Source organism: Vigna angularis, chromosome 4 (assembly GCF_016808095.1).
Source record: "Vigna angularis cultivar LongXiaoDou No.4 chromosome 4, ASM1680809v1, whole genome shotgun sequence".
Lineage (NCBI taxonomy): Eukaryota > Viridiplantae > Streptophyta > Magnoliopsida > Fabales > Fabaceae > Vigna > Vigna angularis.
In genome coordinates this window covers 20,340,318-20,355,119 of record NC_068973.1, presented here as the reverse complement: position 1 = coordinate 20,355,119, position 14,802 = coordinate 20,340,318, and the positions used below count along the sequence as shown (strand labels likewise).

General features: G+C 36.6%; 1 protein-coding gene across 1 annotated transcript; it reads left to right on the top strand.

Annotated features, from left to right (window-relative positions):
- The first annotated feature begins 5,874 nt into the window (after positions 1-5,874).
- Positions 5,875-7,755, top strand: LOC128196222 (uncharacterized). Its single transcript, XM_052876463.1, has 8 exons — positions 5,875-5,941; positions 6,010-6,323; positions 6,404-6,624; positions 6,707-6,868; positions 6,946-7,050; positions 7,119-7,194; positions 7,286-7,381; positions 7,465-7,755. Exons 1-8 carry the CDS (start codon positions 5,887-5,889, stop codon positions 7,558-7,560), a joined length of 1,125 nt encoding a protein of 374 aa, XP_052732423.1. The 5' UTR covers positions 5,875-5,886; the 3' UTR covers positions 7,561-7,755.
- The last annotated feature ends 7,047 nt before the right edge of the window (positions 7,756-14,802 follow it).

The window sequence follows — 14,802 nt, the reverse complement described above, 5'->3', positions numbered from 1 at the left end:
ACAAACTTGACATCTTTCGAAACCCAAAAGACTTATCTTTCCAAATCAATCAATTTTTATCCCTTTTGTCCAACTGAATATCTAACAAACACACTCTTGCGACTTCTACTTGCAAATTTATCACTATTCCTATCTTTGTTATATGCATAACACAAGCATCCAAACACTTGTAAATGATCATAGGTGGGTAGCTTCCCATTCACTATTTCATATAGAGTTCTTCCTTAGAGAATTGTTGAAGGTGTACGATTGATCAAGTAACCTTCGATCAAAATGTATTCACCTGAGAATTTAAGTGGAAGTTGTCCCTTAAACTATAGAGCACGTGCTACATTTAGAATGTGTTGATGTTTTCGCTCGACTCTTCCATTTTGCTAAGGCGCTCCAGTACATGAGGTTTAATGTAGTATCCCATGTAGCTGAAAATATCGTTGAAGGCACATAAACTTTGTTTAATTGTCACTTCGTATCATTTTCATTTGTTTCTTATATCGTCATTCTATTAAAGTGATGAAATTCATTAAAGTTTGTGACTCAACTTTCTTATTGTTCAACAAGTATATCCACATAGCTCGAGAACAATCATCAACAAAGGTTAGAAAGTACGACACACTACAAGACGAGGGAGTTCTTTATGGACCCCATAAATCGCAGTGTATTAAATGGAAAACATTGGATGCTTGAGAATAACTTAAAGGGAATTTATTCCTACTTTGATTTGATCTCTCACACACTTCACACACTCTACTTGTATCTTTATCACTACGCCAGGTTGTCACATTCAGAATCTTTTCAACAATTTGGTAGGCAACATATCCCATTCGCTTGTACTAAATCTCGAGTTGACTTTCTACATTGATATCATAAACCTTTGTGTCACTCACACCACAATACCAATAGATTCCATCTTTTTATTTACTTGCTCCAATCAGCGTCTTCGAAGTGTTGTCCTGCATTGCATAATAAATTATAAGTTTGTAGATATTCAAAGAAGTTGGAAGTAAAATTTTAATATTTATAAATTTGTAAATATAATTAAAATTTTATTTTTTATTAAAATTTAGTAATAAACTATATAAAATTATAGTTCGTTAAAAAAATGATTAAAATCACACATATAATAACTATTTGATATTTTGATTTTTTGAAAATGGAATACTGAATTCACAATCTGAATAACCCTTTTGAATTAATAAAAAGAATCTCAAGAATCTATATCCGACTTAGCCGAGTAAATATATTAAATATAAAAAAAATAGTATTACATTTGAATTATGATGTATTAATGAGATTTGGATGTTGAGGAGGGCTTTATCCATGAGGTGGGTGATGAGACTGAGGTAGGAATAAAAAGAAAGACATAAATACCTATTTTACTGAAAGCAAAGGTTGATGACTTGTTCAGGTATAGGAGCAACAACGTAGGTAGCATATTAGGTGAGGAAGCACCCAGTCACAGAAAGCTAACGTGTGGAAAAAACCCAAAAGTGATGGAACTTCCTCTGATGCGTGTCGAGTGTTCAACAGAACCATCAAAGTGCCCAATTTATGTACATCCACACAAGGAAAGAAAAGGAAAAGGTTACCATTTTTTTTTTTTGATGCCTCAGACGAAGAAAATGTGATAGAGAAAGATGGCTAAATTGAAACGACTTGAAACCAACTTGTACTTTGACGGCAACATCAGCTTTCACTAGCATAGCTTGAAAAATGAGTTTAGCCAAACAAGTGAATAAAAGAAGTAGCCTTTTTCCCGCTTCCATTGAAACAATCACAGCATGGGACAGTGGGTCCCAAGAATTAGAATACATTAATAATTTTTGTGCTAATTGGATTCTGATTTGAAGTCCACACTTTTGTGCTTTGTCTAAAGTTGGTAGGGATTCAGTGAAACCCTTATGATTAAGGAATAAGAAATGTCTCGAGATACTTAATCATACCTAAAGCATTGAATTAAAGTATGACAACTTAATCATTAAGTTCATAGAAACTTATGAAAAACATCTATACGTCCATTTTACCATCATTACTAACAAGTTGCCTTCTAAAACCTTTCTTCATTCTTATACTATCAGTCACTGTCACAGAATTTTCAGAACGAAACCCTATTCTGGAAACCATCTCAACTCACCTTTATCATGCTATACCACAACTTTAGAGCTCACATGTGGGTGACCCATTTTAATAGAAAAAAAAAAGAGTATAATAGTAAAATATTGAATTGCTTTTTTTCCATATCCCTTGAGATTTATTCGCTTGTGCCTGTCATAATCAATCCCTCAGAAATTAAAGAAAATCTTCCGCTGGGAAGCAGGAGAAATGATAATTACCTGAATTAATTGTGCACTGGGCAGCCATAACTAGTGTAATATTATTCTATGATAAAATCTACTGCTGCTGCTGCGCTGTCACTGTGCATGGTTATATATAATTTGTTAAAATAAAAAAAGTGTGTTGCAGAGGTACCTGGTGAGGTTGAATAATTTATTAGAGAGTTGGTGGGTGAGTAAATGGAGAGAAGAAAGTGCAGAGAGTAGCCGAGGTATTGAAGACAGTGTCTGCCCAATAAGAGCACCTCTCTCCATGTTAAATAATTGCCTCACTTCAAAACTCCTGTCTTGGCGTCAAAATCTGGGAGACCTAAAAACAGGAACAAAATTCAAAAAACTAAAACCAGAATATTATTTCATAACCAAAAAGAGATCTATGTAAAAAGCTATTGTTTTTTTAACATAATTAATTAATAATGTAAAAATTAATGTATATTTATGCTGCGTAATTTATTATATTGGTATATAATTTATACCTAGAATTTTCCTATGTATAAATAGTTGAAGTTGATTATTTGATCTAATATTTTTCCTATGATGAAACTTCGTTAACATAAAAGGGTTTTAATTACGGACTAAAAAATTATTTACCGTTTTGAACAATGATTGACTATTATAGTTGAATATGAAACCTAGTATATTGACGTAGTAATTGTTCCTAATGTTATATTAGATGTTCTCCGATCTAAGAATGAAAATGGACAGTAATATTTACAATGGTAACAAGCTTGTGGAGAAAAATTACTAAAACAAACAAAATATAATAGAGAATATACATGGATCATAAGAGATAAAGATGACAAGATCAACAAGAGAAGAGCACTAGTAAAAAATCGGGTTTTTACAGCGCACATTATGCCACGGTTCAACGAAAACCGCAGCATAATGGTGCGCGGTGGCAGTTTTGTAAATAAAACGAACATATATGCCGCGGTTCTACTGGGAACCGCGGCATATACCCCAGTCAACCATAGCCTTTGACGCCACGTATGAATAAAAAATTAAATAACAGAGTATATGCCGCGGTTCTCTGCACAACCGCGGCATATACCCTGCCAATTTATTGCAGGTGCTGACTGGGTCAGAGAATTTGAAAAGTTGCAGGGGGTATATGCCGCGGTTCTCTGGGGAACCGCGGCATATACCCCTGTAACGTCTCAACTTCTCTGCCAGTCAGAGAATTTCAGAAGTTACAGGGGGTATATGCCGCGGTTCCCCAGAGAACCGCGGCATATACCCCCTGTAACTTCTGAAATTCTCTGAAAGGCAGTTGGGGAGACAGTTGTGTTGAACACGTTTCAGGGGTATATGTCGCGGTTCTCTGGGGAACCGCGGCATATTCTCCTATATGAAATTAATTTAATGTTCATTTGAAATATTTCGAGGTATATGCCGCGGTTGCCCGCTGAACCGCGGCATATAGTTTGAATATAATTTCAAAAATGCCATTTCTGATAATTTTTTAAATTAGTATATGCCGCGGTTGGGGGTTAAACCGCGGCATATAACCCTTTTATACCGCGGTTAAGTAGTGAACCGCGGTAGATTCCCCCGTTCAGAGTTAAAAAACAAAACTTGGAACAGTGCATCGTCTTCCTCGCGCGTTCTCTCTGTTTTCGCGTTTCTTCTTCCTCCGAACCACCCTTCATCTCAGATTTTGCGTTTTTAACCGTTTAAACTCAAAATTGTTCGGTCATTATTCGTTTTTGACGATAAAAACGAGTTTTAGCCGTTCAAAATCGTGATTTCCTGGCGTTTTTCACCCTCTCCGCCGCCGTTGTGTTGCGTTTTTCACCCTCTCCGCCGCCGTTCCTCTTCCAGGTATTTATGTCCATTTGCATTTTTAACGTGATTGCTTCATTAATTTTTGCATAATGCTATAGTTTTGGTAATGTATGAAGTTTCTATAGTTTTGGTATAATTTTTGCTTTAATTTTGATAGTGCATGAAATTGTTATAGTTTTGGTAATGTATGATATGGTTTTTGCTATAGTTTTGGTAATGTGTGTTGTAGTTCTTGTATTATTTATAAACCTTAAAATATTATTTATGTAATATTTAGGAATATGGATCGAAATTGGATTAATTTACCACGTATTAGTGCTGAGTACGAGAGAGATGTAGAGGAATTTATACAATTTGCGCAACGTAATGAGGGGAGAACTGATGATGAAGTGAAGTTTAGATGTCCTTGTGTGAACTGTTTGAATGGGAGAAAGTTGAACGCAACTCAAATTAGAGAACATCTTATATGTGATGGTTTTCTAAGATGCTATACAACATGGATCTGGCACGGCGAAGAAATGGATTTTCCCACTGACTCTCAAAGTGTAAATGTTACTGATTCCACCATGGAAGAAGATCGATCGGATGAAGACAAATTGGAGGACATGATCCGCGATGTTGGAGCAGAAAATTTTGCCAAAGCTCATGTGTATGAGACGATGTCGACTGATGCAGAAACACCTTTGTATGTCGGTTCAACTAAGTTCACACGTTTGTCAGCGGTGTTAAGGCTCATGAATTTGAAGGCGAGCAATGGATGGACTGATAAGAGTTTTACAGAACTGTTGACGTTGTTGAATGAAATGTTGCCAGATGGAAATACACTGCCCACTCGTAATTATGATGCGAAGAAAATTCTTTGTCCAATGGGTATGGAGTATAAAAGGATACATGCTTGTCCCAATGACTGCATTTTGTATAGGAAAGAGTTTGAATTTTTGACAGAGTGTCCAAAATGTGGCTTATCACGATACAAGTCAAAAAACAATAGTGAAGATAATGGTCAGATAGAAAAAAATGGATCTGCTTTGAAAGTAGTTTGGTACCTTCCAATAGTGCCCAGACTTAAGCGTTTGTTTGCGAATCCCAAAGATGCTAAAAATCTTAGATGGCATGCAGATGAGAGAAAAATTGACGGGCTGCTTCGTCATCCAGCTGATTCAAAGCAATGGAAAAATATTGATCGACAATTCCCCGAATTTGGTAAAGAGTGTAGAAATCTTAGGCTTGCTTTAGCCACTGATGGAATGAACCCATTTGGTAATCTGAGTACCAATCACAGTTGTTGGCCAGTTATATTGATAATTTACAACTTATCTCCTGCATTGTGCATGAAGAGGAAGTACATGATGTTGTCTATGATGATATCTGGTCCAAAGCAGCCTGGAAATGACATAGATGTTTATCTAAGCCCACTAGTTGAAGACTTGAAGGTTTTGTGGGTTGACGGGGTTGAAATATTTGATGCATTCGCTTCAGAGACTTTTATGATGCGTGCAATGTTATTTTGCACCATTAATGACTTTCCTGCTTATGGTAATTTGCTGCAATTGGACGACCTGAGCACCCTGGACGTGTACGTGCTGCAGGTCCTGGAGTGGGCATTACGGATTATTTTGGGAGCTCTTCTCGTCAGCCTTCATATTCGTACAGCGATACACAAAGGATGACAGAAGAGATCACAAAAAAGGTCCGACAAGACCTTATGCAGGAGATCAGGGCCGAGGTGAGGGCTGAATTCCAGATGCTCTAGCAGGAGCAGTTTCAGAGCATGCGCCCGATGCAGTCTCCTATAGAGGAACATGTGGTCCCTCCCCCTCCCACAGGTAAACTTAATAAACATTTATGTGCAATTATTTCTATCTCTTGTATAATCTAACATTTACTCTGACAGGGAGAAGCGGCAAAGGAAGTTGTTCCGCATCAGCCATCCCAGAGGATGACATGGACGATGGTAGTCCATGTCTGCTATACATTTTAGAAGAAGATGAGATGGTGCTGGTAGCTCGTGGAACAGAGTTTAGGTCAGCGACTGTATGTCATGGTATGCAACTATTAGAGGATGAGGTGAAGGTCTCAGTGGATGAAATGATCATGCCAGATGCCTCGGTTCCACTGTCCACGGAAGAGATTTTCACTGTGGAACAAGCATATAAGTCGTTTATCACTTGGCCTAAATTTTTGGTTAAACCAGTTTCTGACCCCTCGGTATGAAATTCTTCTTTACACTTCTCAATTTTAAAGGTTTTTGATGTCAAAACTTATCTTATCTTTTCATGTAACAACAGACGCAGGAACAACAGAAGATTCCTCTATCTGAGGATGACCCTCTTTCTTCATTGCATCTACTTGCTGACATCCTTGATGATAAGCCTTTGGAGGTTCAGTATGATGCTAATGTATTTGGGCATGGCTTTGAGGTCCCAATATACCTTAATAGCCAAGATGTCCGTGAGCTTGCGTCGGGAACACAAGAGTTGAATATTTCAATTATTCAACTATGGACGATGTAAGTCTATGACCAATTATTTATATATAAAATTGATTTATATATCAAGTATCCTTATATCAAAGTTAATTTTTGATTTCAGGTATATGTCTGGGGTCACTAATAAGTTGGGGCGTTCTGATGATTATGGATTCATTGATCCCCAAGACATTCATGAATCAAATGATTTTGATCATATCAACATGAGAATGATAAGCAGTTTTCGAAGGGGCAAGAAAATATACTTTTTGCCTTATATATCCGGGTAAGTGAACTTTGTTAACATAATAATGTTCCATATGTGATTTTAATATTTAATAGTTACGTTATTATGAATTTCAGGCGCCATTGGCAACTTCTTGTTATGTCTGTGCAAGACAACTATGCTTTGTGGTTCTGCTCATTGCACAGGCCTCCTCCCACACAACTCAGACAAGCAATTGATTGGTAAGAACCTCAATGTTTGGACTTTCTTTGTTATATAACTGAATGCTAAAACATTTTTTTATATACAGTTCTATTCCAGCAAGTATGATGATGGACGGGAGATCAATTGTTAAGAGTAGAAAGATTGCTTGGATTTCTCTCAAGGTTTGACATATGCTAAAGTCATACTTTGTTATAATTGTTTTATAACAAATGTTATTCACTAACTATTATCAACTGTGATGATATATTGTAGTGTAACAGACAAAATGGGTCATATGAGTGTGGATACTATGTAATGTATTGGATGACCCATATTGTTCGTTCTCACATCACAACAAGCTGGGAAACGGTAATATTTAACTTTAACAAATTTTGATTTTTTAACAAATGTTGAATCCATATACACTAATTAAAATGAATTGTCTTTTGCAGAGATTCAAGACTACTACACCAGTTCCTGAGAAGTCACTACTATTCATTAGGAACGCTGCTGCGAAGTATATAGTTAGATTATACAATAGCTCTTAGATTTAGATTTAAACAATGCATTTGATTAGATAGAATTTTCTTAGACTCTCTACTTTATTTGATGTTGAAATACATTTGAACATGTGTTTGTTATGTTGAAATTGAATTTCTGTAAATGTTTTTATATGCAGGTCTGTTTTTGTGGTAGTGGATATCACAAAAACAGACCTGCAATTTTAAAAAATTGCAGGGGAATATGCCGCGGTTCTAACCACAACCGCGGCATATAAGGGGAATATGCCGCGGTTCTAACCACAACCGCGGCATATAGTGCTTCTTTTTTTTTTTAAAAACGAGACATATGGCCGCGGTTTTGACACTAACCGCGGCATACTCGTCGGCCTATATGCCGCGGTTCAACCGCGGCATATAGTGCATTTTTTAATTTTTTTTTTAATTTTTTTTTTTAAAAAAAATGAATTTAGGAAGCGGTTCCCTAGACAACCGCGGCATATTCCGCAGCCTATATACCGCGGTTAGAACCGCGGCATAAAGTGTCTGACTTACTACCGCGGCTGAATATGCCGCGGTTCGAGAACCGCGACGTATAGTGAAAATCAACCGCGGTAAAAGCCTCTCGCTGCACTAGTGGAGGGTGACATGAAGAAAAGACAAAGGAGAGCAAGTAAACTAAGATGAAGATGACAAGGGAAAATATAAGGGAGAAAGTAAAGAGAATCAAATAGGAAATGACAACAATTATAAAAGTAAACATGCTTAGACACTACAAAACTAATTGTTTTAATTGAGATTAATTTTTATATTTTTAAGGTTTTTTTAACTTAGGCTAAGAGTGCTATTTTCACTTTATTATATTTCAGGGAGAGCAGCGTCACAAATAGATTAACTGGGATTTTTAGCAACAATGTTGTTGATACTTCTTGGACTTTGCAAAATCCCAGTTTAGAACTCTAATGTCAACAATTAGTTTTCAATATTTTTTCATTCGGTTCCAACCCCCATTATATATTTGTAATGTTTTTTTCTTTAAATACATAAATCATGAAACAAATGAAAAATTATAAATGAAAAAGATTAATAATTTCCATATAACATTAATAAAAGCTACATAAAATAAAGTCTACATTTAAAAAAAAAAATTTACATTTTTAATATCAAATAATGTAATCAACAAAGTGTAAAAGTTAAAATTAGTAAGTTATTACACTATCATAGGTTATTAATCATAAAATTAAACATAATAAAAAATTAAATAATATTCTTTCTTTTTTGTTTGAGGTTGATAGTGTATTTTTACGAACACTTCCTTTATCAAATACCTATAACAAATAATGATAATTAATAACATTCTAAATAACAAAATAAAATATATTAATTTAATCAAGATTTAAATATTACTAGTTTTACATATTTCATCTAACAAATATGCTAAGTAATGTGATCCAATGAAGCCCGTTGAATTCTAAAATATATCTATTGTAAATATTCATATATTAACAATATATGTGACCAAATATCGATAGTTTGATTACGTCGTGATATTTTTTAATACCATATATTTGTAGGATATTTGACATGTGTCACATAATTGTGATTATTCCGCTAATTATCATATGTACGGTAAGTTTCTATTTTAATACTATATGTTTTTATCACATAAGTTATTGAGCCCATAAGTCATATATATAAACACGATATGTCACAAGAAATACACACACTTTCTCTCTCATACTTTCTCATACATTACTTTCTCATACTTTTGTCTCTAAGTTGGGTTTCATCAAGCAAGGTTTTAACGAGCATACTTTTCTTTTCTAATAAAAATCCTCTTTTTATTTTAATTCATATTTATGTATTCTATTATTTTTTCTAAAAAACAACCCTTTAGACAAGGCACCAAATTACTTAGACTATAACATTAATTAAAAGTCATCTAGACAAGACATCAAGTTACATAGTGTTCAAAGACACGTTTCAGATATGGGGTGCTAGGGCTCGTCTTTGAGAAAAAGGGGTAAACCTAATAGCTAAATCGAACGAAAGGGGAAAATTAGGTGATGGCGATTTGATGGATTTATGGAAACGGAGGAAGCCACGCCACTTGGAGGAGGTTCCATGATAAACGTGAAAGATCTGCCACTTAGAATGCTGCAAGACCCTAGGAAAATGTGGTAATTAGGGACTAACGTTGTTATGAGACTTGAACCTTATTGTTTATTAATTAGTGTTTGATGATTTAATGTTTTCTAGAATTGTAATTATTATGTTTATTATTATTATTGATTAAGTGAAACACATGATTGATATGTTATTATTTAGATGATCTATGTGATGTGTTGTTACTAATATGATGTGTTTGATTGAGGCTAGAAGGGTGATTTATGTAACACCCCAAAAAAATTTTTGCCCTTTTTAAAAAAACAAAACTTGAAATATTACAATAATACAATTACGGTAACACCCCAACCTCAAGCTCAAATCTAAACAAAAGTTTACAGCTCAGACAGAACAGTAAAGATAACATTGAATCCTTCTAATACACTCTTCCATCTCTTCCTGCACTTGCATCAGATCACGCGACATCCCTTCATCTGCTCCCGTATAACAAAAACGTTATACGATCATCGCAAAAATATGATTTTCCAATACATGCACAAATAAGTAAGGGTGAGCTAACATGCAATATAATATTTATAAAATATGCATAATTATTTTGATATAAACATCATATAATATTTAGGTTAGACATTCCCATTCACCAACATACCAAAATTTCTACTAGACACTCATACGGAAGATACAATGAAGAGCTACTGAACAAAGCTATTCCCCAAACATTCTAACCGGATACTATTTGGACAGATGCTAACTGCTGAACACTATCTGCCGAGCGCTATCCGCCGAATGCTATCTAATGAATATTATTAGGCTGAATTCCATTTAAACGAACGCTAGGTGATCATGCACAATTGAGTCGAACGCTAAACTCAGAAAACCATAATGACCAAACACACTCATAATGAACACTGAGATCAAACACTAGGCCGAACGTTAGAAACCGAACGCCAGATCGAATACTGATTGCACTAACAATAAGGTTGATCACTTAGGCTCGACACTAAACACCAAACGCTATTAGACCGGATACTATTAGGTCGCACATCAAGAGACCGAATGCTAAGTAAGATCAAACACTAGACTTCACGCTGAGACAGCGCACTCTACTAGGACAATTACCATTATTTCGAACACTATTCAAACGATCGCTCAAAGATCAAACCTCGCGCACCACAGATTAAGTACCATTCGGACGAACACTTAATTGATCACTTTACTGGATTTAACACTATCTGAGGGTAACTTCATCGAGACCGGATGTTCCCTACGTACGATCACTAATTGTTAACAATCCTTATCTGAGACAAGCGTCATCCAAACCGAGCACTACCTATGAATGATCACTGCCTGAATCATGTATCATCACGACTAATCACTATTTATTAATCGATTGCTACCTCAACGAATATCAAGGCCGGTCACTTCCCATAAATGATTGCAACCTCGGAGCAACATCACCAATAAAGATCATTCTCTAAAAACCATCGCTACGAGACAAAACACTAGAATAAAGAACGCCTGAGTCAGGGTTAAACGCCTAGAGTACTCTACTGAACACCTCAGTACTGACTGAACGTAATCCAACTAAACCATAGGGTACCAAAATACGACCGGACACTAACTACCTGAGAACAATTAACATCAAGATCAACCGTTACCTAATAACGCCTACTACCCGAAAGTAAATAATACCAAGACCGGACGTCACTAATAATAACGCACGCTACTACCTATAGACCCAACAAGTTTTACTTTCCGTCTCTCTCGAAGAATTATTCCAAATCCAACTTTATCTGCATTACCATTTCTCCCGTACCAGTACGATCATCACGGTTGGAAACCACAGCCACAACATGCAAGATGAATAACCAGAAACATCACATCATAACCCAATACATATAAACTATAACAATTCCCATGATAAATCGATCCACATGACGATGCCAACTAATCTTTCATAAACTAATGTCGTTTACTTGTAATTCGTCGTCATAACCTGCTCTCAATAACAGGCGACCCGAGCCGTCTTCCATCGCGACTTCAGACCTATCTCCCCGACTCCTCAAGGACTAACGAGTAAAAACATCGATACTACGCGTAACGATGCACTATACTCAACACAAGCCGAAGTCATTGGGCGAGACATTCACCTCCTCGCGCAGAAGAAGGTGACACTCGAATCTCAGTCTCACGCGTGAGACTAGCAAATGCTCAAAAGACAGACGAAGTTACAAATAAATAACATAGTGTATGTACCACCTCCAACAAAATAAACGTGCTCAATCACGAATTCATACATATTCTCAATAATATGTATAAATAAACCAATATTGGATCAAGGAAATAACCAACAATTCTCAATAATTGTTTCAAAATACTCCCACGGATACATGCATTATTGCCGAACGCTATTTCCAACTCTGATGCCGTCTGAACGAACGTTCTGGAATCAACCATCATCAAAGGCCGAACGCTGCCGATGAACACCAACCTTATTAACCGAGCTCCAAGGACGAACGCTCCAGATCAAGTCTAGTCGTACGTTACGAGTACTTCCTGAGGATTAACATCATCGAGAACGAACGCTCACAAACACAATTAAACCAAGGTCGAACGTCCAAGATCTAAACCGAACACTTAAAGCCGAACGCTCAAGATTGTTACTCAAGACTTCCAAGTTAAGAACGAACGCGTCAATTCAAACACCATTAATCCGGACACGATAAGGACGAACGTTTGATACTTAGTCGAACCCCTAGGTCACTTGGCCGAACGACATTAAAAGAAGCATGAACGAACGACTTAATTCAGTAGCTAACCGAACGGTCCTTAAATCAAAACTTAACCGAACGCTCAATAGTCACTAATATCCCAAGGCCGATCGCTCAAGATTCAAAACTTAAACAACTTAAAAACCGAACGCTCGCATATACCCAAGAACCGAACGCTCAATTACATCCAAAACCGAACGCTCAATTATACCCAAAACCGAACGCTCAATTATACCCAAAACCGAACGCTCAATTACACCCAAAACCGAACGCTCAATTATACCCAAAACCGAACGCTCAATTATACCCAAAACCGAACGCTCAATTACACTCAAAACCGAACGCTCAATTACTCCCATAAACCGAACGCTCACTTACACTCATAAACCGAACGCTCACTTACACTCATATACCGAACGCTCACTTACAACCATAAACCGAACGCTCACTTACACTCATATACCGAACGCTCATGATTCAAACCTAAAATTCTACTTTAAGAACGAACGACTGCAATCACTAATACTCAACACCGAACGCCCAAGATTACTCATAGTGGATGCCAATTTAGGGACGAACGCTCAAGTTGAAACCTAGAATATCAATTGATAACGAACGCACACAATCTGTACAATGCGAATACTAAACTAAGTACGAAGGTCTAACATCTCTATTTCACTGGATAATATCATTAACGAACGTCTGATATTTAACTAACTCAAGGACGAACGCTGACGCTCGCTATACGAGAATACAAAACCGAATGCTAATATCACTATTGCAAACTAAGGACGAACGCTAATATCACTATTGCAAACTAAGGACGAACGCTAATATCACTATTGCAAACTAAGGACGAACGCTAATATCACTATTGCAAACTAAGGACGAACGCTAACGCTCGCTAGCTTTAAATGACCGAACGTTCCAAAACTGGCTGACCTTGGTCGAGCGCTATACGGACGGACGTTCTACAATGGTTGATTCGGACGGACGCTTAGAACAATTACCGAACGTTCGGAAATTGGCCGACCACTATTTGGTCGAGCACTGTTGTAACGAACGTCCAATTTTGACTCACCAAAATTGGTCGTACGCGCATTTTGCAGAAATCTGCAGAATCGCACCAGATTCCAGAGAAACCCAGAAAACCCCATTTTCAACCCCTTCTTCCCAAATTTGCATCAAATACAAATTATACCAACAATTAATGAAATAAATCAAACTTCGCTTACCTCTTGAAGACTTCCTTGTAAATTTTGGGATCTATCTCCTCCCAGATGTGCAGATCAAGATCTCCTTGCAACCTCAACAATTCTTCACTTCCTCTCGCAGATCTTGATGCAAGGACTCTCCTCTCACCAGATGCCTAACCCAGATCCTCCTCTCAGTCCTTCTGAAGTTGGTACAGCTTCCCATGGGTGCTCCTTGAACGGCTGGAAACGGGAGAAAGGGTTCCTCCCTTGGCTGCTCTCTCTCTCTCTCTCTCTCTCTCTCTCTCTCTCTCTTTCTTTCTCACATGCCAAAATGAATGCCCTCCCTTGCTAAGCTTCCCCGTAAATGCACCTCTAATAATTGCTTCCAATAATGAAAAAGGTGGGTAACCACCATGTCCCCACCATGTCCCAAAAATACGGGTCTTACAATTTAGGATTGAATAGGTGTGGGCCAAATTCTAGAAAGATAGAGAGTTAAAAAGTAAACTTTGTGTTTTAAATTCTATTTTGGGCCCAAGGCTAAAAAGTTCATTTTTACCCTCATTAATTAATGTAGAAATTAAGTTATGGGGGTGTTGAAAGTAAAGTAAAGGAAAATAAATCTTAAATTAAAAGATTTAGTGGTTGTTGATATTATTTTAAATATAAAGATAAATATAGAATAAGAAAAGGTAAAAAGGAGAAAAGCAAACTAGGGTTGCACATTCTAACCTTAGAACGAAAAAGAGAGGAGAGAAAGGGAGAGAGAGGCGATTTTGTGGAAGAAGAGGAAGAACTGCAATAACCTTAGAGATTGGTGGTATTTTAGAGTGTATACAAAGCCCTAGGATTGGCCAAAGGTATAGGGAAGCTTACTTTGGTTTGTTAATTATTGTATGTTATATGTGTTCTTGGTTATTTTGATTAATAATCCTTGTTGATATATGTTATATGTTATATGATTATGATTATGGTTGTATGTTGCTCTTGTTGGGCAAGGGTCTATGTATGCATGGGCATAGGGTTTATGTAATATTTGTGTTGGTTTTCCCTATGAATGTAAGTATGGTTGTTAGGTTATCCCAACAAAGGGTTTGATGCTAAGGGAGAATAAAGTTACGAGGCTCAAGGGTTTTCTATGCAAATTTATGTGTAACGGTGTGGTAATAATCATATGCATTATAATTGTGTTGTTT